The following is a 27492-nucleotide window of genomic DNA, read 5'->3' on the forward strand; positions in this document are numbered from 1 at the left end:
TATAATGTAGTCTAAAACTAGAGCAAAATTCACTGAGACAGTACTTTATTGGTGAAATTATTAAGGCCACTCCACGTAGTTAAAAGGGAGGTTTATTTTGTGGGGTAACTTACAAATGAAGGGGTAGGTTGCAGGGTCTGGCAAAGGTACAGCGCAGTCCGGGGGTGTTCTCTGGAGAACTCTGCCTCCAGCGTCCAGGGTCCCAGAACCAAGAGAGCAGCCTCCTCCCGATCCTTGGTCTTCCGCTTCCTCCTCCACACCGCCTTGTGGGCGTGACCATTACTGAAGCCTCAATGGGGGTTGGAACTTCCAGGCCAATGCTGGGATGGCTGCCCACTACAGTACTTTCCTGAATTCAACCTGTTGTGCTAAAATATACTCCCAGCCCTTGGAGATAGGGTCTCACTGTGTAGCCCTAGATAACCTGGAACTTACTGAGGAGATCTTCTTGTCCTTCCTTTCATGTTGGAATTATGTGTGCTATCACGTAGCTTTTGGTCTAGGACTTTCCCTCTCCTCTGTGTGGGAGTTGTAGGCAAGCACTCTATCACTCAGCCATATTCCTGCCCCCGTTTCTCTCTTCTTAAAAGATTTAATTTATGTGTATGAGTGTTTTGCATGCATGTATGTATGTGTACCACCTGAGTGCCTAGTACCCATGGAAGTCAGAAGAGGGTGGCTGATCCCCTGGAACTGGAGTACAGATGATTATGAGCTGCCATGTGAGTTCTGGAACTGACCCTGAGTTCCTATGGGAGAGCAGCAAGTGCTCTTTAACTGCTGATCACCTCCAGCCCTTCACTTTGTATTTTATGAGGAGACTATTACTTAGAAATTTGTTCCAACCCAGTTTTAAACAGTTTTGGGTACACTTCCTTAATTTACTTTTACTGTGTGTGTGTGTGTGTGTTTTAAAATATTTATTTATTTATTATGTATACAGCACCAGATCTCATTACAGTTGGTTGTGAGTCACCATGTGGTTGCTGGGAATTGAACTCAGGACCTTTGGAAGAGCAGCCAGTGCTCTTAACCTCTGAACCATCTCTCCAGCCCCTGTGTGTTTTCTTTTAAGATTGATATTTTAGAATGAAACTTTACTGTTAGGACTTTTATGTGCTAGTTACAAATAACCATTTTTGAGGCAAATATACCTTTCTGTATAGTCAGATAATAAGCCACATGAATAAGCCTATATCTTAGTAGCTTCCAGACAAGACTCATATTTATTTACACTTAGTAGGGCCTTCAATAGCAATTAACTAATAATCTCTCCAATTAAAGTGGCCTTGCCTTTATTATTTATTTCATCAGCATGAATGAGTTTGGTGAATTTAAGAGGAAGAACACTGGTAAACCAGTAATTGGGAGTTTTGTGTCTAAATGACTTCTCATTGGCTAATTTGAAATATACTTTATGCTTTTCAACTCTGGGAATTATCTTCATGGCTATGAAGAAAGGTTGGCCTTGAACTCAAGAGATCTACCTGCTTCTGCCTCCAGATTGCTGGGATTTAAGGTGTTTATTGCCACTGCCTGGCTACAACTTTTTTTTTCCAAATAGAAATTTCTAGTATAGGTTAGTGAATACTGACTTAGTGACACCCTGTTGCACTGAGCAGTTGAGGAGTAATAATCTGAGCATGTTCTTCAGTCCTAACTTGTAAGTGGTGTTGAGGATTGACTCCCCACTCTAGGAGCTCTTTACTGGTGAGGTCCATTCATTCCCTTAGCACAGGGCTCACCAGTGTCTGTCTGTCTGCCTTAGCTTTATTTTGTGGCCCCAGTGACTGCAGCTTTATCTTCCTGCGGTCCATTTAAGTGAGAGAAATGATAGTTTATGAAAAGTGTGTGTATGTATGGTATTAGCATTAAAAAATTGGAGCCAGCCTGGTCCACACTACAGAGTTCTTGGACAGCTAGGGCTGTTAAACAGAGGAACCCTGTCTCAGCCCCCCAACCCCTCACCCCCCTTTTGCGTTCCGTTGTGCTTGACTCAGCCTTTCAGTCCATCGTGCTGTGCAGGCCCCTCCCCCACTCTCATTTAGGCCAGCAATGTGATGGAGTTGGGAGACTCAGACAAGAATGAGCAAGGATTTTAGGAGAGGACCTTACTGTTCATCTTTATCTTTGTTTTTGAGACAGGGTTTCTTTATGAAATCTTGGCTGTCCTGGCACTTGCTCTGTAGACCAGGCTGGCCTTGAACTCAGAGATTTGCCTGCCTCTGCCTCCTGAGTGCTGGGATCAAAGGCGTGGGGTACCACAGCCTAGCACTCTTTTTTCTTTTCAATGACAATTGAAAAACCGATAATAAGATTACCATGAGCATGAAGCAGGGATTTACTTGGGGGTATGGTACAGTGTCTGAATGTTGTTGTTGGTTTGGCTCAGAATTGGGAAGGCAGAAGAATGGGTATACACTGAAATGTTACATTTTAGAAAATAAGATGTTCACACTTCTACTAGGGAGACAAAACACACACTCTCTCTTCCTCCCCTCTCTCCCTCCCTCCCTCCCTCTCACTTACCCACACACTCTACATAGGAGGCCTATGACAGAGCAAAGTATGGATACTACTAAAGATAGTCTGGTGAGCCAATGAGTTTTATTGGGGCTACTCAACAGGAATATGGGTGAGGGGTTACTTACTTACAGAGCAGAAATGCCTTAGATAGCTGTGTCACCAAAACTCACAAAAAGCTGGCAACCTGAACCTCATTGTACAGTCTGCAGGCAGCTTAGCAGGTTGGAAAGTGTCCATCCCAGGTGGCTCAGTTCGTCTAAACCTCTTCCAGGCAGCTCTGCTGGTCTGTTCTAGAGTCTTTGCAGCTTGTCTGGAGTGACTGAGCAGTCTGTATTGTTTACTCTTGAGAGTGAGGGGCTAGTCACTCTGATCAGTTTCAGGGACTTCTGGAAACTATTTGAGTTGGTTACTTTCTGTCTTAAGGAGCTTCCCTGCAGGATAGACTGCTTTGATCTAGGAGGAAACTGCTATACAACATGAAGCATTTTAGGTACTTATTCTGATGATGAAAATGAATCATTGAAGTCCATACAGATTCCTGGTCTCTCTTCCCCTTGAAAAGGATGATTAAAATTTGCTCTCTGGATAAGCATACAGATAAAAGGCTGACTAGAGATTCCTGAGTACTTTACAGAGAATAGTCCCCGAGGCAGACACTGTTGCCTGTGTACTCTCTTATTGGACATCTTGTCTCAGTTGTTGATCTTGACATGTTTGTACAGTTGCTGTAGGCTACTCATAGGTGTCCAGATGAGAAACCAGTGACAGATGTGGCTTTCTGTTGTGATCAGTGTAGGAGTTGTAGGGTCTAGTTAAGTGAAGGGGACGGTAGTAAGCCTTTGAGAATTTCCCCTTTAAACTTTGAGACAGTCTTACTATGTAACGCTGGCAGGTTTGGAACCCACAGGTCTGTCTTCCTCTCATGAACCACCTCACTCAGCCAGGCAGTGATGGCACACACCTTTTTTTCTTTTTTTCCCCCGAGACAAGGTGCCTCTGTAGCTTTGTGACTTCCTGGAACTCACTCTGTAGCCCAGGCTGGCCTTGAACTCACAGAAAACCGCCTGCCTCTGCCTCCCGAGTGCTGGGATTATAGGCGTGCGCCACCACTGTCTGGCTTGCACACACATTTTTATCCCATGTGAGTGTTGGGAATTAAACCCAGGTCCTCTGTAAGAGCAGTAAGTGTTCTTAACTGCTGAGAAATCTCTCCAGTCCCTAAAAATAAAGTTTTTTTTTTTTAAGAAATTATTTTGCCATGCAGTGGTGGCACTCGGGAGGCAGAGGCAGGTGGATCTCTGTGAGTTCGAGGTCAGCCTGGTCTACAAAGTGAGTTCCAGGACAGGCTCCAAAGCTACAGAGAAACCCTGTCTCAAAAACAAAAAAACCAAACCAAAACAAAAAAATTGTGAAGTAATACTCTGGTTTTTTATTTTGTGGAGTTCTCTCTCTCCTCCCTCCCCACCCCCACCTGTTATTTTAATTTTGCAGGGCCTTGTGTGTGATAAAACACCAGATTAATGAGTTATTATAGGGTTAGTTGGAGCAGTGTCTGTTCTTCCTGTTAGAAGAAAAGGCAGATATTGGGCCCATCAGAACTAAGTCTTGGACTCTGGAAGAGGAAAGGAAACTCATGGCATAAGGGTGATGATGTCTAGAGGTGGGATGAAGAGGAATGTGGTCAGGTCAGCTTTCATGGGGCTTTGATGAAGGGGTTGTTATTTGGGGTTGGAGAGATGGTTGAGCAAGTAAGAGCTGTTCTTGCTCTAGCAGTGGCCCTGGGTTCAATTCCTGGCACCCACACTGCAGCTCACAACTACCTGAAACTCTAGTTCCAGAGAATATAATCCCCTCTTTTGCCTCTGCAGGACACCAGGCATGCCTGTGGTGTGCACACAGGCAAGCATTTATATACCTAAGATAAAAGTAAATATTTTAAAAGGAGATGGCAGTAGTGTCTGTAAGGGAGGAGGTAGCCATAGGGCACCAGCAGAGGAAACCCTGGATGGGGAGAGAAAATTAGGTGTTATTGGCAAGTGGCACAAAGGAAAAAGAAATGCCTTTGTGAAAAGATAGGAGATAAAGGAAGTCTTACTACAGACATTTAGCAGTCTTGAAAAAGGAATTACCAGATAAGAAATTAGCATAACCTGCCAGTCGGAGATTTCTGAAGAAAAGGGAGGCAGAGGATATTGTAACAAGTCCAGTCTTGGTGGGAAGAGCTTGCTGCTGACTACAAGGGACAACTAGTTTTTCTCCTTGATAGTGAGAATGGGTTTAGTACCTAGGTCAAACATTCCTTCTGTAGCCTATATCTTTATTCTCCATTTTTAAAAATTCCTTTGCGTGTCTATTTGGTTATTAGTTTTGTTTCTAAGGAAGAATTTTGGTTGGATGACTGTCCTGGTGTCAGCCATACCATACAGAGTTCCCATAGAAACAAATGGTTTTCTGAATAGTTGAATATACTCTGTGAGAAGGATTTGGTTTATGTGCTTTGGTTAACTGTAGGTGAAATTTTAAATGGAGTTGGTGGTGTGCCAACAAAGAAAGTTTTAGGGTGTGAGGCCCTTTCTCAGCATAGGAGGAAGAAAGTCGGCATGACCTGGGAGAATGAGAGTATTGATGTCATGGTAGCCTAAGGAATAACTACTGCTGCAGGAGTGGGGTGTGCATGCTCCAGGGAGAGCAGAGGCTCACTCAGCTCAGCCTAGCAGACAGGGAAGGCGCCAGTCTGCACCTCTGGTCTTCAGAAGGCTGAGAAACAGAGGGACATTAAGATCCTTGCAGTGCTGGGAGGTGCTTGGTTTGCTCCTGTACTCTACTAAGCCATGATTGGAGAAGGCAATTCTCTGAGGTGCAGTGTGGATCACTTATGGGGTGGTTTCGCTGATGCTAAAAATATGTGTAATCTAATCTTACCTAATCTTACCTACCTAATCTTCTGGTTTCCTTGGGAAATAGGAACAACATTTTTAGTGTTCCTGCTTAAAACGGTATTTGTAGTTTTTTTGGTGTCCAAGAATTGTTTAGTTCTCTTTAGTATACGATGGATTACACAGTAAGAGGTAGACCTGTGTGCTTTCCAAATTCTGCCTGTGATGTTTGTTTTTAAAGTTTATTTTAAAAATTTTATGAGTATCAGTATTTATGTCTGTATGTGTTCCAAGTGTTTCTGGTGCCCGTGGAAGTCTGGAGAGGGCATTGAATCACTGGAACCGGAGTTGTGATGGTTGTGAGCTCTACCATGTGGATGCTGGGAATCAAACCTGGGTCCTTTACAAGAGCAACAAGTGCTCTTAACCTCTGAGCCACCTCTCCTGCCCCTGTTATGTATAATTTGGTCAAGTTTAAACTGGCCTTGAATTTGTGATCTTCCTACCACAGTCTTCTAAGTGCTGGGATCACTTAGGTTACCATATTCAGCTTGAACTGTGTAAACTTATGTTTTTTATCCAACACCCCAAAGTTGTTAAAACTGTGGGTTTTAAAGTATTTGCTAGAAAGCAATAGTGCTACTGTAATTTTACACATAGTTAATATTCACACAAACCAACATTCTAAGTCTTAAGGTTTTTTTTTTTTTTTTTTTTTGAGCTGAGGATTGAACCCAGGGCCTTGTGCTTGCTAGGCAAGCTCTCTACCACTGAGCTAAATCCCCAACCCCTTAAGGTTTTTTTGTTTGTTGGCTTTTGTTTTTGTTTTTCCAAGATAGGGTTTCTCTGTGTACTCCTCCCTGGCTGTCCTGCAACTCACTCTATAGACTAGGCTGGCCTCGGACTCAGAGATTGCTTGCTTCTGCCTGCTGGGATTAAAGGTGTGGGCCACCACTGCCTGGCTTAAATAGTTTTTATTTTATTTTATTTTATTTTTTGGTTTTTCAAGACAGGGTTTCTCTCTGTAGCTTTGCGCCTTTCCTGGAACTCACTTGGTAGCCCAGGCTGGCCTCGAACTCACAGAGGTCCGCCTGGCTCTGCCTCCCAGTGTTGGGATTACAGGCGTGCGCCACCACCGCCCGGCTTAAGTTGGGTTTTAAGTGCTATCTTTCTCCTTGCTTGGTCCTAGCTCAACTTTGGCATTAGTTGCTTCATCCTAGAAATTGTCCACCAACCTTGGGATGGTGGTGGCCAGCCGGCAGGACAGCACGGTTAGGAGGCTCTCACTTTAGGCAGCACCTTGTTTCAGGGGTGTAGAAAGCTTTCTTTTTCATGGATGGCAGACTCTAGCCTTAGAAAGCAGAGATGGATTGTTGGTCAAAATTGAGAAGACCAGCAGATGGCAAAAGGACTTTTGCTGTTTTTGAATCATAGTCTTTCTGTGAAACTCATAGTGATGTAAAACTTCCCATCATTTTGCATTATGGCTTCTGGCTTGATGGAGATGATGACTTTGAATACTCATTCTCATACTTTATTTCCATTTTTAATGTTATCTTTAAAAAAATTGCCAGGCATGGAGGTGCATGACCTTAATCCCAGTACTAGGGAGGCAGAGGCAGGTTGATCTTTTGTGAGTTTGAGGCCAGCCTGGTCTACAGAGTGAGTTGCAGGACAGCCAGGGCTACACAGAGAAACCCTGTCTTGAAAAAAAAATATTACTATTGTGTGTGTGTGTATGTGTGTGTGTGTGTGTGCGCGCGCGCGTGTATATGTGAAAACTTGTGGGAGTCAGTTCTTTCCTTGTACCACTGTGGGTCCTGGAGATCATACTCAGGTCATCAGACTAAGTAATAAGTGCCTTGATCCACTGTGGTCTTTTTTTTTTTTTTGAGCTGAGGATCAACCCAGGGCCTTGCACTTGCTAGGCAAGCGCTCTACCACTGAGCTAAATCCCTAACCCGCCACTGTGGTCTTAGAGTTAATGACTTTAGAGCTGATTAAATGGAAGCTTAAAGAAGTTGTATATAGATAGGCTTTAATGAGTTGTGAGGAAGGTTTCTTGTGATATATGCTATTTCCTGGTTGTTTTGAGATTTGGGGCCTTCCTGGGACTGCCTCCTGTGGATAGATGTTCAGATACTCTGTAAAGTTTACAGCCCAATATCTTGGAGTGATCCAAGAATGCTAGTTCCAATTGACTTCATACTTGACTGCTGAAGGCTGAGGTGCAGCACTGCTATTCAGCAAATTGACCTCTGCTTATTAAAGTATGTGAAAAGTAACTAACATTATTGTTATGTGATGTTTTCATGCTTTGAAAATAGAAGGGAGTGGGTAGGATAAAGCAGGGATCATTTCTGAGTCCTGATGGTTTGAGGTAAGTGAATGCTTAATACCTTGAGTTTTGTTACCATGCCTGTTGATTTCTTAAAGTAAACATTGAAAGATTTTACATTTGTGCATGATAGGTATGTAATATTCATAATGCTGACGTGAAGTTTTCCCCTTTATTCTGAACACTAGGTACGCTCTATGGATGAATTAAATCATGATTTTCAAGCACTTGCTCTGGAGGGAAGAGCTATGGGTGAGGTAAGTGAGCTGGTGTGGTTGAAAGTAGGTGTTCTTAGGGAAGCTTGGAGTTGTCTTTCATCAGATGTGTCTGAATCTAGTCTCTAGAAATATGTGCTTGCTTTTCCTTGTTGCCTTCCTCAAAGTAGAATAGGATGCTGGAGAGCTGTGCCAAAACTACTGGTACAGAATGAATAATAACTTAGTTCAGTTACTTAAACAACAAAGCACCAACGTATGAGCACACATTAATAAATGTTAATAAGTTAGATGTAATGTGAGGTGTTCAAACATTTTAATTTGATATTCATCAAGTGTTCTTACCTTCACCTCATTTTTCAGTGGCTAGGTGCTTTGGCAGTAGGAAAGGGAATTTTAGCTGTGCTGCTAATCAGGGGATGCTAGTAGCCTGTTTAGACTAGTGTCTTTGTGAAGGATAGTACCCACGGCTCCATTGTGAATGAGGACGCTTCTTAGGTTTCTGGTCAAATACTTACAGATAGAGATCTCAGCTAGTCATCCAGAAACAAGCTAGAATCCAGAAACAAGAACTTTAGTTTCCTTGTAGTGTTTTAATTTTTTGTTCATTATATTGATAAGTAGAGTTACCAGTGTTTAAAAGGGGAGTGTAGTTAAAGTACACCCAACCTCTGAAGGTTCTGCTTGTTGACAGGAATTGTACTGGTAGATTTTCCCTGTTTACCAGCCACTAGATAACATTTGTGTGGTTTTGGGAATGCTGTTGGTCCCGGCATTGTGCTGGGTTTTGGAAGATTCAGAAGTAGTGCAGTCTCTTTGCTGGGTTTACACTGAGCACTCCTGGGTTGCTTCTGGGGTAGCATTGAGTAGTCACAGGCTTGTGCTGCTTTGCCCTGGGATTCTTGCTCATTTTGTTGAAAGATTTTTGCTTTGAATTGTTTTGAATTTTCTTGTATTCAGAGAGGCCAGTTTCTGCCTTATGATCTTGGGTTCTGAATTTTAGGCAATCATAGGTGTTCTTGTGTTAACTCTGCCTGCCTACTGTTATTGGAGCAGCATGTTTTAATAACCCTTTCATATTATTGGGTAAAAAACTTTATTACTTAATTTCTAGAGTAAGTTTTAAAGTGAAAATTAACAGATTTGTTAGCTATTAAATATGGAAGGATTAACTATTTTATCTTCTATTCCTGTGATTCTAACCTATTTTTTGTTAAAAGACCAATTCTAAAACCGAGTTTGTTGGCTCATGCCTTTAAGCCCAGCATTGAGACACTGAGGCATGAAGAATTAGAATTCAAGGTCAGCCTGGACATCATGATTGAGGGTATTAGTTAGTTTTCTATTGTGATAAAATGAGCCAGGGTCCCTTAAGGAGCAAAGAATTTGTTTGAGCTTCTGGTTCCAGAAGGAGAGTTCATAATGGTAGGAGAGGTGTGACCACAGGTCACAGGAACAGGAAGTTGAGAGAGCACATCTTTTATTTTAGGCTTGAAACATACAGAACTTGAAGTGGTCTAAGGCTTTAAACTCTGCCTTCAGTGACATACTTCCTCCAGGAAGGCGATACCTCCCCATAACCTCTCTCTAAGCAGTGTAATGCCCGAGCCTGTAAGGGCATTTCTCATTCAAACTTTCAGAGTACAAAACAGCACACTCACAAAGCAACAGTCATAACTACCGTTTGTTAACTACCCTCTACACAGATATTAAGTACTTTGCACATATTAGCTTATCTGGACCCACTGAGGACACAGTTTATTGTCCACACCAGGAAAGGTATTGCTCCTTCATTAAGCTTGGATAACTCACACAAGTTATCTCTCAGAAAGACAAAAAGGGCAGTAAAATACAGGGTGAAGGAAACCCAGAGTCTACACTAAAAGAAGAACAAGTTTCTTCTGTAGTTGAACCCCCCCCCCCCCCCCTTCACGGAGCTGAGGACCAAACCCAGGGCCTTGTACTTGCTAGGCAAGCACTCTACCACTGAGCTAAATCCCCAACCTGAGAAGGACTTTGAGAGCACATCAGTATCATGAGGAGGTACCAGACTAAGAAGCATCTTTTGGTCAAATGAGGACTTGGTTACACGCAGATTGGGAAAGGGACCCCACCCCCACCCCCAATGCAGGGTAGAGCAGCACACCAGAAGCATAGCAACATGCTTTTCTTTTTAAAATTATTTATTTATCTCCCCTCACCTCTGACAGAGTTTCTGAATATCAGCTCTGGCTGTCCTGTGTCACCACTGCCCATCCACAGCATGTTTTTATAATAAAAATCTAACTACCTTTTTTTTTTTTTTTTTTAAAGACAGAGCTTCTCTGTGTAGCCTTGGCTATCCTGGAATTTGCTCTGTAGACTAGACTGGCCTCCAACTAACTCACAGAGATCTGCTTGTCTCTGCCTCCTGAGTGCTGGGGTTAAAGGTGTGTGCCCCCACCACTCGGCTAATTCAAACTTCTAATTGCTAGATTTCTCTTTCTGTTTATCAATAAAACATCTCTGGAAGGGAGTAATATAGCTAATACAAACACTGCATTTAAATGGATTGGATGGACTTTTAAGCCAAGCACAGTGGTGTGTGCGCTAGGGCGAGGAGGGGAGAAGTACATTCATGTATGGGTCTTTAAAACTTCAAAGAATGTTGATTCCCTTGAAAGAAATTGATTTCTAATACTGTTAGTGCTGCCTTACTGTGTTAAAGCCTTTGCCATAGCTCTTGGCATAGAGAGACTTTCGAGCATTTCACAGTAGAAATTGTGCTAAGCAGTTGTTACTTAAAATACCACTCTCAGATCTTTGCTCGTTGTCTGAAGTACAGCTGTTTTTATTGGAAAAACTTTTAAAAAGGCTTAATTACTTTTTTGGTGAGTAAGAGTTTCTCTGTGTATTCTTGGGTGACCTGGAACTCAAGAGATCCTCCTGCCTCTGCTGGGATTAAACGTGTGCATCACCACTGCCTAGTTTAAGATTTAGTTACTTTGACTTAAAGTGTGTAGATGTTTTGCCTGGGTGTATGTGTATATGCATTACATGAGTGATTGGTGCTTGCAGAGGCCAGAAGAGGATGTCAGATCCCCTGGAACTGGAGTTATTATGGCCACTTTTGGGCTTCTTTGTAGGTGCTGGGATTTGAACCTGGGTCCTCTGGAAGAGCTACCAGTCCTCATAACTACTGAAGCTACTCTGTAGCCCCTAAAGTCCAGCTGTTTTTAGCTGGAGGGCTTCCTTCCTTTTTCCTTGTGCAGAGTGTGAAAAAGGAATAAGGGACAATGTCTTGGGATTTGGGTGACATATTAAACTAGTTCCTATGTGCCTTACTTGCTCTTTCATTCAACCTAAAAGTCCTCAAAAGTTTAAGGACACGTGCCAAGCAGCTTAGTTGGTATGGATTGAGGAGAATAGTTTTGTACAAACAGAAAAGCATATAGCATAAACATTTATGGGAGATAAATCCCCTTCAAGATTACTTTTATTTTATGTGTATAGATGTTGTGCCTGTATATGTCTTTATAGCCCAGAATTGTTTCTTTTAGCTCTTAGTTTCAGAGTTGGGAACACATAACAGAAGGGCTTGTTTATGGCAGACAAGAAGCAGTGAGACTGGAGTACAGAAAGAGACCAAGAAACACAGATCCCTAGGGACATATTCCAGGGCTCTGTCTGGTCCCTGCCTTCTGCCTTTCTCCACCTCCCAGTAACGCCACCATCTTTTTGAGACTCCACCTGGGGGTTGATCAGAGTCTCTGAGGTGCCTTGTACCCAGAATGTGCTCTGTTTGGTTCTTAGTCCATTCTGAATTCAGTTAGGTTGACAATAACAGTTAACGATCATGTTGACTTTTAGTTCTTAAATTTTCTTCATTGGTTTCCTGTGTGGTCCTTTCTTTCTGTATAGAACATAACTGTTTATGTCCTAAAAAGGATGGATTTGTGGAAGGAAAGAAGTATTGTGAGAATCATTGATGAAAAGATCCCTTAGTGCATAATTGACCTTTGTTTTTTCTGTCGTTTATTTGTGGTTGTCTAAAAAAATTATTATTTTTGGATAGGGTCTTTTTTTTGTTTGTTTGTTTTTGTTTTTTTTTGAGGGCAGACTTTATTTATGCATCCTTAGCCTGGATCTTGATTTGGAGACTAGGCTGACCTCAAACTCACAGAGAGATATATCTGCTTCTGCCTCCTGACTACTGGGATTCACTGTTTCTCAGGCTGCCTTTGAAATTATAACAGATCTCTTACCTCGGCCTCCCAAGGGCTGGGGTAACTAGCATGAGCTAGCTGACTGTTTCTAACCTTTATAGAATAAATGACTATTTTTCCTTTTTAGGATGTTGGTAATGATGGAGATAGGGTACATGTACTCAGGTTGGCCTCAAACTTGACATATAGGTGACCCTGAACTCATTTTCCTGCCTCCACTTGTAAATGCTAATGTTGTAGTCATTCACCCTCACAATGAGCTAAGATTCCATAATGTTTCATATATCTAGCATAGTTTAATAGTGTCATTTCTTGGTTAAACTGAATAAATTTAGATAGTTATCCCATCATCATTTAGAAAATTATTACTGGTGCTGGAGAGGTGGCTCAGTGCTTAAGAGCACTGGCTGCTCTTCCAGAGAACCTGGATTCAATTCCCAGCACCCACATGGCAATTCACAATTGTCTATAGCTACAGTTCCAGGGGCTCTGGCATGTTCACAGACATATCTATGTACATAAAATAAAAATAAATAAATCTTTGAAAATTATTACTCTTGGTGATAGGTTTTAAATCTGATTGAGAAAAGGCTGGAGAGATGGCTTATCCGTTAAGAGGACTTGAGTTTAGTTCCAGGCACCCACACGGCAGCTCACAATTGTTTATAACTCCAGTTCTAGGGGTTCTGACACCCTTTCACAGACATACATGCATGTAAAACACCAATGCACATATAATAAGAATAAATCATTAAAATAATGATTGAGAAAATTTAGAGCACTTCCCCTGAATATGAAATGATCCTTCCTTATCCACCAGTAGACTTTAAATGGTAATTGCAGATACTAGAAATTAGAAAAGAATAGTATCCCTGAATGTAAGGTAGGCTTTTTAATTTTCCTCCCTCCCTCCCTCCCTCCCTCCCTCCCTCCCTCCCTCCATCCATCCATCTATCCATCCATCCAAAGGGGTAGGGTCTCTTACTATGAAACTCTGGCTGACCAGGAACTCTCTGCTTTCCCAGTGCTGGGATTAAAAGTACAGATTTAGAGGAGGGAGTGATTTCATAGTGATGTGGGAAGCTGTTTATTCAGAGAAAGTAAAAGTAAGACTTGGTAGGATAGAGCCAGCATAGAGCAGGACCTTAGTCAATGCTTCCATCTGTGGTTCAAACATTTATCTTTGGACTCTGCTCTTTCTATCTCTAAGAGATGTTGAATAACAGTTTAGTTTCTAGGACTCTCCCAGATCAGAGAATTTGACCTTATGTAGAAAAAGAATGGTTCAACCTTTGGAGGGGAGAGGAAAATGTGCTGTCCTTTTAGAGTGATTGATTGTCCTAGAACTTTGCATTGGATTCCCCCCACCATACATATCTCCTGGCCTACAATAGGGTTTTTTTGTATCATGCTAATTTTAACAAACAGTGACCTTGAACAGCTTTAAAAAATATCTTTAGGTATATAGATGTGCTTGCATGAGTTTATGTGCACCTTGCATGCAGGAACTTGTGGGGAGTTACAGGTGGGTGTGGACTATCACGTAGATGGTGGGAACTGAACCCAAGTCCTCTGCCAGAACATTAAGTGTTCTTCATTGCTGAGCCACCCTCTATAGTTCCAACCTCTAATCCTACCGCTTTCACCTCTGGAGTGCTAGAATGATAGGTGTGTATCATCATACTTTGTTTATGGATGCTGGGCCTCATACATGTTAATATATGTAACTGCCAACTGAGAATATTCCTAGCCCTCATTCAGTTCTTTTCAGTGACTGGAAATGTCCCGCAGGATACATGGTTTGGAAGCAGGGCCAAGTGAGGATTTGATGTGGTGGCTTAATATGTTACATTATTTTCCATTATGGTTGACATTGAATTACAAAGTTTTGATCAACTAAAGGGGGTTGTGAATTTCTGAATGAGACTGCTGTTTAAGCTGGCAATTCCGTTTAAGTAGTGGTACGTAAAAGTAGTAGTTCATTCAGTTGACTGTGAAATTGATTGTTGGAAAGGAGACATACTGTTGACTCAGAAAGCAGGCTTTTCTAGATGTATTAATACAAAGTATCTATCTGGCCAGCTCATGTAACTAACATCTTCTCTCCAAATTCTGGCTGTTGAGCATAGAGAGCAATGGTGAAGGCCGTAGTTCTATTAACTCTGCATTAAAACCATTTGGTTAGCCGGGCTGTGGTGGCACATGCCTTTAATCCCAGCACTCGGGAGGCAGAGCCAGGTGGATCTCTGTGAGTTCGAGGCCAGCCTGGTCTACAGAGTGAGATCCAGGAAAGGTGCAAAGCTACACAGAGAAACCCTGTCTGGGGGAGAAAATCCCATTTGGTTTAGATCATCTCCTACATCCTGCTGTTAGAATGAAATGTAGTCAGGCCACATGATCCCAAGGAGCACACTCTTAGTAAATGGCCAACTTAAGTTATTTACTGTGTGTTGGATGTGAAGTGACTTTTCTGCATTATTTGGGGATATTCCTGAGGCCTTATAATAAGTTTTGAGATTTGGTGTTCTGAGGGCAAAGACAAGGTGCCTTCTAAACTGAAGAGCGAGTGTGTCTGATATTTGGAATGTAGTTCCTAGCTCCCTGTTCCATCACTTGGATACCTGTGTTCAACCTGTTGTACATCTACCTTATCACTTGTCCGTGAAGACGGGGCTGACCTACTGTGTGCATTGAGCTGCCTTGGGATGTGAAAATGCAGTAAGCATAGTAGGACCCCTGGGCTAATGTATTTCTACCCTTTCATGTTCTTCTTTTGGCTAAAATGTTAGCTTGAATTAGGTCAGTGGTAGAGCGCTTGCCTAGCGAGCACAGGCCCTGATTTTGATCCTCAGCTCAAAAAAGAAAAAAAAAAAAGAGGATGGATATAGTTTTGTATACCCTTAATGTCAGCAATCAGGAGGCCAGCCTTGTCTACATAGTGAGTTCTAGGACAGCCAGGGCTATGTAGAGAGACCCTGTCTCAAAAGTGCAGGATCTTCCCACACAGCCTAGGCTGACCTTTTTTTCCCCCCTCTCTCTCTCTTTCTCTTTCTTTCTCTCTCTCCCTCCCTCCCTCCCTCCCTCCCTCCCTCCCTCCCTCCCTCCCTCTCTCTCTTTTTGGGTGGTGGTGGGGAAGCTGAGGATTGAACCCAGGGCCTTGTGTTTGCTAGGCAAGCGCTCTACCACTGAGCTAAATCACTAACCCACTAGGCTGGCCTTTTATTATTATTTATTTTTATTTTATGTACGTCGGCATTTTGCTTGCATGTATGTTTGGATGAGGATGTCAGACCTCCTGGAACAGGAAGATGGTTGTGAGCTGCCATGTGGGTGCTGGGAATTGAACCTGGGTCCTCTGGAAGAGCTGCCAGTGCTTTTTAACTGCTGGAGCCATCTCGCCAGCCCTCTAGGCTGGCCTTTTACAATGATCTACCTGTTTTTGTGCTGGGATTAAATGTGTGTGCCACCATTGCTGTGTCTTTTTAATGCATATTTATATACTTGATTTGAGAATAAAGCAACTAAAATAAATGCCATCTTCCAATACCATATTTATATGATACCATCAGTCGCATCCATCATCTGGGAGCCACCTTTTGTTTTGCTTTGTTGTTTAAAATATGTCTCCATGGGTTGGGGATTTAGCTCAGTGGTAGAGCACTTGCCTAGCAAGCACAAGGCCCTGGGTTCGATACTCAGCTCAAAAAAAAAAAGAAAAAAAGAAAAAAGAAAAAAAATGTCTTCATTATGTAGCCAAGGCTGGCCTTGAACTTATACTGTTTTTTCTTGGAAAATGCTGGGATTATAGGTATGTACCACTTTGCCTGACTTGTGCCTCCATCCTTCCACTTTTTGTTTTAAAGATGAGGAAAAAGAGCAGGTAAAGCCATAAAGTGTCAATACTGAATAGACTGATTCCATTTTGTTGAGCACAGAAAAAGAATAGGAACAGTTTTCCTGGCTATGCTTATTACTTCATAGACATGATTTTCATGATGGTCCTTTGTTGTTAGAATGATTTTTTTTATAGCTAGGCAGCAAGAGACTGATGTTGTCATGCTCTAATTGTTTGAACCTAGATACCTTACTCCCAGTCCATCATGTTGAGTTTTACTCTTCCAAAGCTCAGCTGTTAGTTTGTGCTCCTCCATTAAGTTCTCTTGCTCTCTCACCAGCTAAAAGCTAGAGAGTGAGTTCAGGTTGCAGAGGATTCCTTCTGTTCTTAAGCCTCTTCCTCCCCGGAGGGCCCCCCCCCCCCCACTTGTCCATCAAGACCTCCAGTTCAATTCAATAAACAGGTACAGCACTTAGATGCCTTTCCTGCCTCCAGGGTTGTGAAGATGTGGAAAAAGAGGATGGATAGCAACAAAACTAAATGGCCCCGTTCCTCTTTTGCAAACAGTTACATCAGAAGCACTGATAACTACTTATGCACAGGTATCCAAGGATCCAACAGTGCTGCTGCCCTTCAGGTTGAGTCTGATATGCAGGTGTTCTGTTTTTGAGCCGGAGCCCTACTTTGTAGCCCTGTCTATCCTGGAATGTATCTTGCCTCAGTGCTACGAGTACTGGCGGGGAATGGTAGGCGTGCTCTACCATATGCTCCCAGATCAATAGGCTGCTTTTTCTGTATCATCTACTATGGCATAGACAGACCCTCTATTCTGTGTGCATAGACAGACATAATGATGTCTAGGAAGCTGGGCTTACTTGTGCTTTGTTGCTTGCTAAGATATGTATTAACTATGATGTTTGCATTTTTTTGTTGTTTGTTTTATTTATTTATTGGCTTGTTTTTTTTTTTTTTTTTTTTTTTTTTTTGTATTTCAAAACAAAGTTTCTCTTTGTAACTCTTGACTGTTCTGGAGCTCACTGTGTATACCAGGCTGTGTTTGAATTTGGAGATTAGCCTGCCTCTGCCTTATAAGTGCTGGGATTAAAGGTGTTTTTTTAAATTTTGGGACTGGGCTTCTCTGTAGCCCTGGCTGTCCTGAAACTCATAGAGCTCTGTCTGCCTTTACCGTTCTTTCAAGTGGTGTGCACCACAATGCCTAGCAAATAGTTCTCTTAATTTTGTTATAAGGAATCAGAGAACATCAAACTTATTTCATTGTATGGTGTGGTTCTCATAGTGGGACACTTAGAGAAAGTCTTTTCTGTGTTGTTATTGCCTGTATAAATAGTAGCTAAATTTTTGAAGTAGTCATTTCTGAGAATGAATGGAAAGGGCATTCCTGTCTCTGGCATAGTATTGCTCACACTGGAGTACTAGAGAGGCTGACTGACGATGGGGATGAGTTGACTGTTGTATTCCCCACCTCTTAGTTATTTGTTTGGAATTTCAGGATCTAGAGGGTGTTGATTGTGAAATGGTGTTTGCACTGCCTTATTCCTGAACTTTGTGGTAAGGGATCTGGGGTAGGTCTTATGTATATTAGGCTATCAAGAAAAATCGTGTAGTGTTTTTTTTTTTTTTTTTAATTTTTTTAAAATAACATATAGGCCCATTTTAACAGGAATGTGGTTGGAACACAGATCAGCTGTATCATTTATACATGAATAAAAGCATGTGACTTCATCAGTAGGTAACTTAACAGACAACGTACTTTTATTTTATTGTGTATTTCTTGTCATTTTTCTAGACTGATTGTCAATTATTCAAGTGTTAAGATTAGAGAGAAGTTACCTTTGTTGATGCCCCAGTAACTTGAAGTGGGAGCTTGTAAAGAAAACTTTAGTGGACTCTAGGAGTTCTCAGTGGAGAGAGGTCAGCGTATGACTTGTCTCCAGGTCAGTGCATCACAAGTGATAGCACCTGTGTCCAGATGTCTTTGAAGGACTTGCTTCCTGAAAGCAGCATGATTTTTTTTTTTTTTTTTTTTTGGCAGACTGTTTCAGGACAAGTTGCTCTTAATGGCTGTGTATCAAAGTGTAGGAATCATCAAGGAGCCAGCTTGCAGCACTGACTGATGGGTGTCCTAAAGGGCATCATCAGTTCTTCATATCTCCACCCCACTCCACAGATTATATACCTCTTGGTTCTTCAGCAGTTTATAGTGGCTTTTCAGGGCACCTTAAAATTCCTTCTGGACTGATGAAACGGTCTCTCTACGTTAGCCCTTTGTGCCTCAGTTGACTGCAGATTAGATTCCCAGTTTTAAAAAAAGCAATAAATTTGCTTCAGTGGTTGCATTCTTATTCATTATAATAGGTCTTGATTCTTAATTTGTAATTACAATTAACAAGGGCAGGAGAGCTGATTCAGTGGTTAAGAGTACGTATTCTTGCAAAGGACCTGGGTTTGATTCCAAGTACCCACATGGCCGTTCGAAACCATCCATTTCCAGATTTGGTGACCTCTGCAGGCACCAGGCACTCATGTGGTACACATGCAAAACATTTAAAAAAAAATATAAGTTGAATAATTCTTAAAAAAATCATAGAAAGGAGTTACAGTTTAAAAAAAAAAAAAAGAACCCAAAACTTTCTCTGAGGGCTGGGGATGTAGCTCATGGGTAGAGGCCTTGTCAAGCACACACAAGTCCCTGACTGCTACTCTGTATCATAGTAAATAAACTGAATAAGTAAAGCAGTGGGAAAGCTGAGCGGCATCCTACAGGTCCCCCCACCCCAGCATAAGTTTTATTAAGTTACATTTTTAATTGGAATTTGATTGTTTTGGAATTAAATTTCTTTGTAAGGGGCTGGAGAAATGGTTCAATGTTTAATAGCATTTGTTCCTCTTACATAGGACCCAGATTTGATTCCTAGCACACTCATGATGGATCACTAATCCATAACTTCAATTCCAGGGGATCCAGTGCCTCTAGAATTCTGACCTCTGCAGACACCAGGCACACACATGGCTGTAGTTAGTGATTTCCTGCCTGGCCCAGTCAGGACAAATCTCTCTTACCCACCAGTCCCATAGTCTCTCAGACCCTATCAAGAAAGCAAGCACACAGAGACTTATATTGCTTACAAACTGTATGGCCGTGGCAGGCTTCTTGTTATCTACTTTTTTTTTTTTTTTTTAATCTTAAATTAACCCATCTGTTAGTCTATACTTTGCCACATGGCTTGTGGCTTACTGGTGTCTTTACATGTTGCTTCTCATGGCAGCGGCTGGCCGTGTCTCCTCCCAGCCTTCCTGTTCCCAGCCTTCTCCTCTTCCTTGTCCCACCTACCCTATCCTTCCTGTCTGGCTACTGGCCAATCAGTACTTTATTTATTTTAACCAATCAGAGCAACACATTTAACATACAGAACATCCCACAGCACATGGCCCTACAGGGTTCTTAACCTTTTGTTAGGGCTTCATATCTGAGGTACTATAGACTAATCTTCTCACCCCATGTGAAGAATTTCTTCAGTTAACTATTTCATTATGTGTATGTGTATCATGTATATGCAGGTATATTTGGAGGCAGAGGCAGGCAGATCTCTGAGTCTGAGCCTAGCCTGTCTACAGAGTGAGTCCCAGGACAGTCAAGGCTATACAGAGAAAGCCTGGTGTCCGTAGTCAGTGCCCCCCAAACAACAACAACAACAACAAAACAAAAAAACAATAGACCATCAAAACTGGATTTCTTGCTTTGAGCACAGGATGGCCTTGCACTCCGGCCTCAGCATCCTGGGTGCTGGGATTACAGACATGCATTTGCTGCTGGAGAAACTTTTTCCATAGTCAGAAAAATCAGCATTGGATTTTTTAGATTCAGGAAGGAAGAATCAATGACTTTATCATGGCCAGCCAAGTGAAGGGTGGGTTTCACTGCAGTGTAACTGGTTTTGGCACTAACCCTGCTTATCAGAAGTGCCTTATAACCCAGGGCAAAACGAACTTTTTAGTTTCAGGGGCTGGAGAGATGGGTCAGGGTATTCACTGCTACTCCCGAGCTGCCTGTGATCCAGTGCCAGGGCAGTTCTTCTGGCCTGACACACACACACACACACACACACACACACACACACACACACATAATAAAAATCTTTAAAAAAAAAAAACACAATTCCTTCCCACACTGAGGGTTCATGTATTGCTGGGCATTATTAAGTTCAGGACTTCTGCAGGTTTGACAAGCAGACCAGCAACTGAGCCCCACAACCCCAGCCCTGTCATATGTTTATTTTAATAGAATAGTTGGCTTTGTGATGAAGCCAGTGATGATTTTTATTGCTCCTTATTTAAGCTACCATTTGTAAACTTAGCTGCAACTTTAGGTATTCAAATTATATCAAATGATACAGTATAATCTCCTAAATTACCACCCAGCTTTTGTCATTTTGAATTCATGTTGAAGCAAATGTTGTCTGCTTAAAAGAAAATGGTTTATTTGTAGTGAACTCAAGATCATTTAATATCAGGTTTCATTTATTAGACTATGAGTTGTAAACTGTTAAGGATATTTAAAAATGTTGAAATTGTGTGTGTATACCAATGGGTGTGTACTTACCACTGTGTATGTTTATAGGACAGAGTCCAACTTGAAGGAGTCAGTTCTCCACTATGTGGGTCTCAGGGATTGAATTTAGGTGATCAGGCTTGATGACAGCACCGTTATTTGCTTTGCTATCTTGCTGTGCCTACTAATTAAGCAAGGAATTAATAATTTTGTTACAGCAATAAGCACTGATTTTTGTTATTTTTATTTTATGTATTTATTCATTGGGTGTCTTTTTTTGTTGGTGTCGTCTCCCCCCCCCCCCCCCCCCCCCCCCCCCCGTTTCTTTGTATAGTTTTGGTGCCTGTCCTGGATCTTGCTCTGTAGACCAGGCTGGCCTCAAACTCACAGAGATCTGACTGGCTCTGCCTCTTGAGTGTTGGGATTAAAGGTGTGCGCCATCACCGCCCGGTTATTTTATTTTTAAAGAGAGAGTCTTATTGTGTAACAGCACAGGGTATCTATCCTTAGATTCAGGCTCCTGCTCTTGCCTTCCAAGTGCTGGGATTACAGATGTGTGCCATTATCCCTGCTATCATTCTGATACTAAAAACACAACAACAAAAAATCTTTTATGTGTGTGGATAGGCATGTAGAGGTCAGAGAACAATTTTCGGGGCAGTTAGCTTGCTCCCTTTATAATACAGGTTCTTGAGATTAATCTCAGGCCATTAGGGAAGTACCTTTACCCACTTTTTCTTTCTTTCTTTCTTTCTTTCTTTTTCTTTTTTTTCTTTTTTTTTTTTTTTGGTGTGCGCATGTGGGGGGGGGGGGTGGCCGGGGGCAGGAGGTGTTTGAGACAGAGTTTCTCTGTAGCTTTGGAGCCTGTCCTGGAACTTGCTCTGTAGACCAGGCTGGCCTTGAACTCACAGAGATCCACCTGCCTCTGCCTCCGGAGTGCTGGGATTACAGGCGTGTGCCACTATCCCTGGGCAAATCTTGGATCTTGATCCAAAAGGGAACAATGCGTAAAGAGAGGCAGTTTTTTTCTTTAAAAATCTTTATTGCATTTTGTTGGGTGGGGGAGAAAGTCTATGTGTGTTGAGAAAGGATCTTGTTTGTAACCCAGGTATGTGGTAATTCCCTATTAGTCTTGAGTTGTTAGGATTATAGGTATGTATGTGCACTACCATGGCAGATTGAAGAGGTTTGTTTTGTTTTGTTTTATTTGTTTGCTTTGTTGTCATTCAGATAAATTCTTGGGAATTCAGATGGCCCTTTATTCATTCTGATTCTGACAACTCCCCCACCCATAGAACCCTCGAAAGAATTGTGGTAACAGATAATGACTCAGTCTTTATTTTAAAAGTTTTGTCAATAATTGATTTATACTTTTATTTCTTTATTTTCTGAGCCACTAGCTCACTCTATAGCCCAGATTGGCTTTGTGTTTTGTTTTTCAAACTTGAATAAAACTTTAATATAAAGAGCCAGGCATGGTGGTGGATACCTTTAATTTGCCAGCATTGGGGAGGTAGAGGCTGGTAGATCTCTGTAAGTTCCAGGCCAACCTGGTCTACGGAATGAGTTCATGACAGCCAAGACTGTTACACAGGGAAATTCTGTCTCAACCCCCCCCCCCAACACAGCACCCCCCCCAAATAAAACAGACAACCTCCCCCTAAAAAAAACCTTTTTAGAACAGAGTAGTGACCTAGCATCTGAATAGGTCACAGCATTTGTGGACACTTTCTGGGCTGTCTCCTTTGGCTTCACAGCCATCTGGTAGGGAGGGACTAGCTAGATTTGATAGAGGTGAGGTTTTGAGAAGGTTCTGGAAATGCTGTTTTTTCATGGACTTGTGAATTACGCAACCACCATCATAGCTCACCTTTCATTCAGTCTCAGGAGGCCCCTTTTCTGACTTAATGTAATCAGAGTGATAAGAATAGATAGGAAGAGACTTTTAGGCTTGGAAATTTGAGTAGCCAGTTATGATAACATGAGACCTGATCATGACCGTGAGTTTGTAAGCATCGCGGTGTGTCTTACAAGCCAAGTTTTCCTGGGAGTAGTGTGTTGGGAGGAGAGAGAAGAGACAAGAGAGGGAAGAGGAGAGAGTGGTGGCAGAGAAGAGAGGTGGGTAGATATGTGCAGTGTGGGTTTACAAGTATAAGCAGTTAACCCTTTAAAGCGATAGTGAAGCAGAAAGAATGCACACTTGCTGTTAAGGCCCTCAGAGAACCTCATGGACACTTCCCTAGGCAAATATTGGAATTGATGTGGTCATACACGCTAATCCTCAGTAATAGCTTCTTTAGGTTCTGCAGAGCTGTAGTCGTGGTTCTTGTGGGGTTTGGTTGGCTAGTGATTTTTACTGCAGTGGACTAGGTGTCACTGTGCTAGTTTTGTCTGCGGGCTGAGTACATTGGACAGCTTGTAGCAGGGAAGTAGTGCTCCCCCCCCCCCCCCCCCCCATTTCCCTGTCACAGAGATCCACCTGCAGGGATTACGAGTGTGCGCTACCTCACCTAGCCTGGGTCGTGAGAGTCTTACTCCTCTCCTCTAGAGTAGGAGTAGTTCTTCATTGTGAGCTGTATTACGTCATTTTATTTGATGTTCATGACACACTATTTATAGGGTGAGATAAAGAGGCAGATAATGATTTTGAGTCAAGTGTGGGATTCAGAGAGTTCCTATATATTATCACTGAACTAAGGAAGATACCTTAGAGTCTTCATGTGTTAAAGGATCCTTAATAAGGGATATGCAATGACTGTGAGCTTCTTGGTTTTAAATGTTTGAGACAAGATCTTTGCCAGCTTAGGCTTGGCCTAGAACTTACTATGTAGAACAGGCTTACAGTGAATTTGTGATAGTTCTGCCTCTGTTACAGGCATGTGTGACCACACTCCACTGAGTATAACTTCATTTTCTTTTTTTGTTAGACTTTAAAAACAGGGAAGGTGTTCCTAGGCAATATGTCAGTTTTCCGAGTGTCTAATTGCTTGTAAACTAGTACTTCTCTCCTACTTTCTCAAAGCCTCACAAAGTGTTTACTGGTTTAAATATTTCCTGTATGAACCTATGGTTTCGAAGGTAAAATGGCGTATTTTTCCTTCTATCCAATTAGGAGTTCCATTTGATGGGACATTATAGGGAAAGAGAACAAGGTTTGTTTTATTGCTGAGGATGGCAAGATGACAACAAACACCCCCTCTCCCCCCAACACACACACTTGGGTTTGGAGACGGGGTTTCCCTATATAGCCCTGGTTGTCCTGGAACTCAGAGAGTTCTGCCTTCCTCTACCTCCCGAGTGCTGGGATTAAAGGCATGCTGGTTTGTAGATCTTAAAGTAGGCCTTTATTGCTCTTTCAGAAGAGTTGCGTTATGACATTGATCCCACTCTAACCAGAGCCATAAGATACTAATGTGTAAAAGCCTAATTGCAGTCTGAGGAAAAACTGTAGCTCTCAGTGGACAGGGTCACTGTGGTCAGCGATCACTGTGCACTGCTCAGGAAGTCAGTTCTGAGAAGCTGCTTGCTGCTAGCATTGGAGCCGGAGAAGGTGTTGGACTCAGGATTGCTGTGTCCCTTGTACTCAAACTGACTTCATAGGTGTGGACTTGAGGCCTCTGCTCTTTTCCTACACGCCAACTGGGTTAATAGTCTGACTGCATCATCTCCTTGGCTTTTTTTTGGACCAATTCCTCATTCTCATCGCTTTCCTTTAGAATTGGCCGATCTTGCTGGGTGGTGTTGATGGCGGTGGTGGTGGTGGCAGCGGCAGAGGCAGTGACGCATGCTTTTAATCCCAACACTTGAGGCAGGGGCAGGGAAATCTCTAATCTGAGGCCAGCCTGGTCTACATAGCAAGCTCTAGGACATCCAGGGCTACACAAAGAAACCCTGTCATGAAAAACCAAAAAAAGAAAGAGAAAAGGAAAAAAAGCAAAACAAAAAATCATCAGCCAGGCGTTGGTGGCGCATGCCTTTAATCCCAGCACTCGGGAGGCAGAGGCAGGCGGATCTTTGTGAGTTCGAGGCCAGCCTGGTCTCCAAAGCGAGTTCCAGGAAAGGTGCAAAGCTACACAGAGAAACCCTGTCTCGAAAAAACAAAACAAAACAACAACAACAACAAAAAATCAGATCATAATCTAGTCTAGTTTTTCCTTAAAAGTCAATTTTGTAAAGCTGTACCGAGATTTGTTGGCTTTTGGCTGTAATCTCTGCACCAGGAAGCTGAAGCAGGAGGATTGCCTAGAGCTGGAAATCAGCCTGGATTTCTTAAGGAGTTCCAAGCCCGCCTGGGATTGCCTGCTCCACAGAAGAAAAAGTCTGCTGGCTGGGAATGTTGCTTTGTGTAGATTGTCAGTAATTCTCCCCCACCCCATATCTCACAAATAAATCAATGTGGTTGCATTTAAATTTGCAGTGATTGAAGTTAAGTCTGGCTGAAGTGAAAGTTTGGCAACTACTTGTTTTTGGCAATGAGTTGGCTTGTGAGGAAGTCATTTATGTGGTAGATAGAATTACCTCCAGAGGGGTGGTTACTGAATTTAAGTGGCTCTTGAATCTTGATTTTGTTTTATAATAAAGTTGTTTCCTAGTTCTGTTTTAACATCAGCGTTGACGGTAGGTATTCTCTCATTGACATTGAATAAAAAGTTGAAAGTGTTGCCACTGCTTGTCACTCAGCATTTAAAAGCTACTTATTATCACTGTGGAAGGGTTAGAAGCCAGAGTAGGGGAGAACATGAAATGACAGAATTAATTACTTTTTCCTAAATCAAAAACCACTGTACTTTTCGGTACTGGGATTTTGGGATAAGAAGTCTGTCTGTCTGTCTTTCTTTCTTTTTAACAGACAGGGTTTTTCTGTGTAAGAACCCTCCCTGGCTGTTCTGGAACTCACTTTGTAGACCAGGCTGACCTCAAACTCTGAGATCTGCTTGTCTCAGCCTTGAGTGCTGGAGTGTTGGGATTAAAGGCCACCACCAGTCAAGAAGTGTTTCTTAAAAACAAACTCAAGTGTTTGAAATACATAGTCATGATTGGATCAGTTCCTCCAGTGGATAACAGATCCCAGACAGCTTAGAAGGCCATTGTTTAAATCTCATGACTTCCTAAGGTCTCTTACAAGCTGCAGGTACGATGTCTACCAGGTCTGAATATTTGCTCAGCTTTATCAGAGAAGGATCTTCCAAATTCATGTGGTTGACGTCAGGATCCTGGTCTTCATGGACTCAGGGCTTCAGTTCCTAGTGAATTGTTGTGTAGAGATCTCTTTTGATTCTGTGCCAAGTGGGCCACTTTCTGGTGTGGTTCACAGCATAGCAACTGTCTAAAAGTGAGGGAGCTGGGCAGTGGAGGTAGTAGGAGGAAATGGAAGCAGTGCAGTGCACTATAGACTTTTGTGACCTCACAGCACCCGTTGTCAGGTCCTGTTTACAGTACAACTGGGCTAGGTCATTTGCAGTCAGCTCTTGTGCTTACCATAATTGAGTACAGACAGTAGGTTTTACAGTAAAGGGAGAAGTGCTAGGTTCTGTGTCAAACTAAAGGGCTCAACTAAGCTTGTTTTTAACTTTGCCCAGATCCCTGGTTCAGGGATTGCTTTCCTGCTTGCTAAGCATCAGTGCAACTCACCCTTTCTACCCTGGCTGGCCCCAATCAGCATGCTGCACTCTGTTCTTCCCTCTTCTTTCTCTTTATCTCTTCGGAACTTGCCCAAATACTGTCTGCTGTTCTCACTGATACAAATGTATATGGAGCTCTAGTACTGTGGGGGTTACCTCTAACATCTGTTTAGTACTTGTTTTTTATTTTTAGTAGTGGAGAACTGGTTTACTCAGTGAGCTAGAAACACATTTTTGATATATATTCTGCTTGCATCTTTTACTAATAGGAAGTAGACTTTTTACCTTAATTCTTCTTTTACATTGTTAATTTATTTGTGTGCATATGTGTGTTTGTGGACTCATGTGTGCCCTAGTTTGTGTATAGAGGACAACATGTGGAGTTGGTTCGCTTCTTGTAACATGTAGGTTCCAGGGATTGAACTCAAGTCATCAGGTTTGGCGACAACCACCTTCACCCTCTGAACCATCTCACCAGCGGGGCCCCCCTCCCCCCATCTCCACTTTTTAGTGCTGTGCCTTGTGCTTGCTGTACTGTTTCCCTTTTACGGAGTTGAGCCCAGAAACACTTTGCTTTCATCTGTTCACCTGTACTTGCTACTTTGCATGTTGTGACAGCCTAATAGACAACAGCGAACAACGTCAGAATCCCACAAGCCCCCTTTGACACCTTGAACTCAAAGATAGCATAGCAAGGCTATTCTTGAGTCTATATGGAGAAGACTAAGTTAGAAAAAAAATGGCAGCATAGGACTGGTTTTAATCAATCACTTTTGCTCCATTTCACAGAGCATAAAATTAACCAACATAGATTGTGTTGATATTGTTGCTTCTTTTAGGATACAAAGATGGTGTTAAATTGGGACTCCTGTTTGGTCTCACTCTCTTCAAACGAAGAGTGAGAATTTTTGTCAGACTTCAAGGTGGGAGTAGTGGAAGGGATACAGCCAAGGAGTAAGGAAGCTTTATGGGCTCATTGGATAGGCCATTTATAAGATGAAAAATAGAAATAGAATGTGAAAGCAGGAATTCTTTTAAATTGTCCCTTCTATAGTTAGTAATTTTCAGTATCTCTTCTGGAATTTGACCATGATTTTGCTTATGTCTGATGCTACTGAATATGTTTCCCAAAAAGCTGTTGTTACTTGCTGATATTTTTGATTGGCACAGCCTCTGAAAAACAGGCTTGGCATCAAAAAGAGAGGAGAAGGCTGAGGGCAGTTTAATGGTAGTTCCCAGGGCACATCAGACTTATTTAGCAGGGATTCTGGGATTCCTGACTCCTGCTTAGCTTATCTGGACACCT

The 27492-nt window shown here is 42.2% G+C and overlaps 1 protein-coding gene across 17 annotated transcripts in view; it reads left to right on the forward strand.

Annotated features, from left to right (window-relative positions):
• Positions 1-27492, forward strand: part of Pum1 (pumilio RNA binding family member 1) — a 125702-nt gene that overhangs the window by 27927 nt on the left and 70283 nt on the right. For all 17 annotated transcript variants that reach the window (XM_036177838.1, XM_036177842.1, XM_036177841.1 and 14 more), the window contains one exon: positions 7929-7997. In XM_036177838.1, the coding sequence (XP_036033731.1) occupies positions 7929-7997 (69 nt within the window). The remainder of the gene's footprint in view (positions 1-7928; positions 7998-27492) is intronic.

Source organism: Onychomys torridus, chromosome 2 (assembly GCF_903995425.1).
Source record: "Onychomys torridus chromosome 2, mOncTor1.1, whole genome shotgun sequence".
Lineage (NCBI taxonomy): Eukaryota > Metazoa > Chordata > Mammalia > Rodentia > Cricetidae > Onychomys > Onychomys torridus.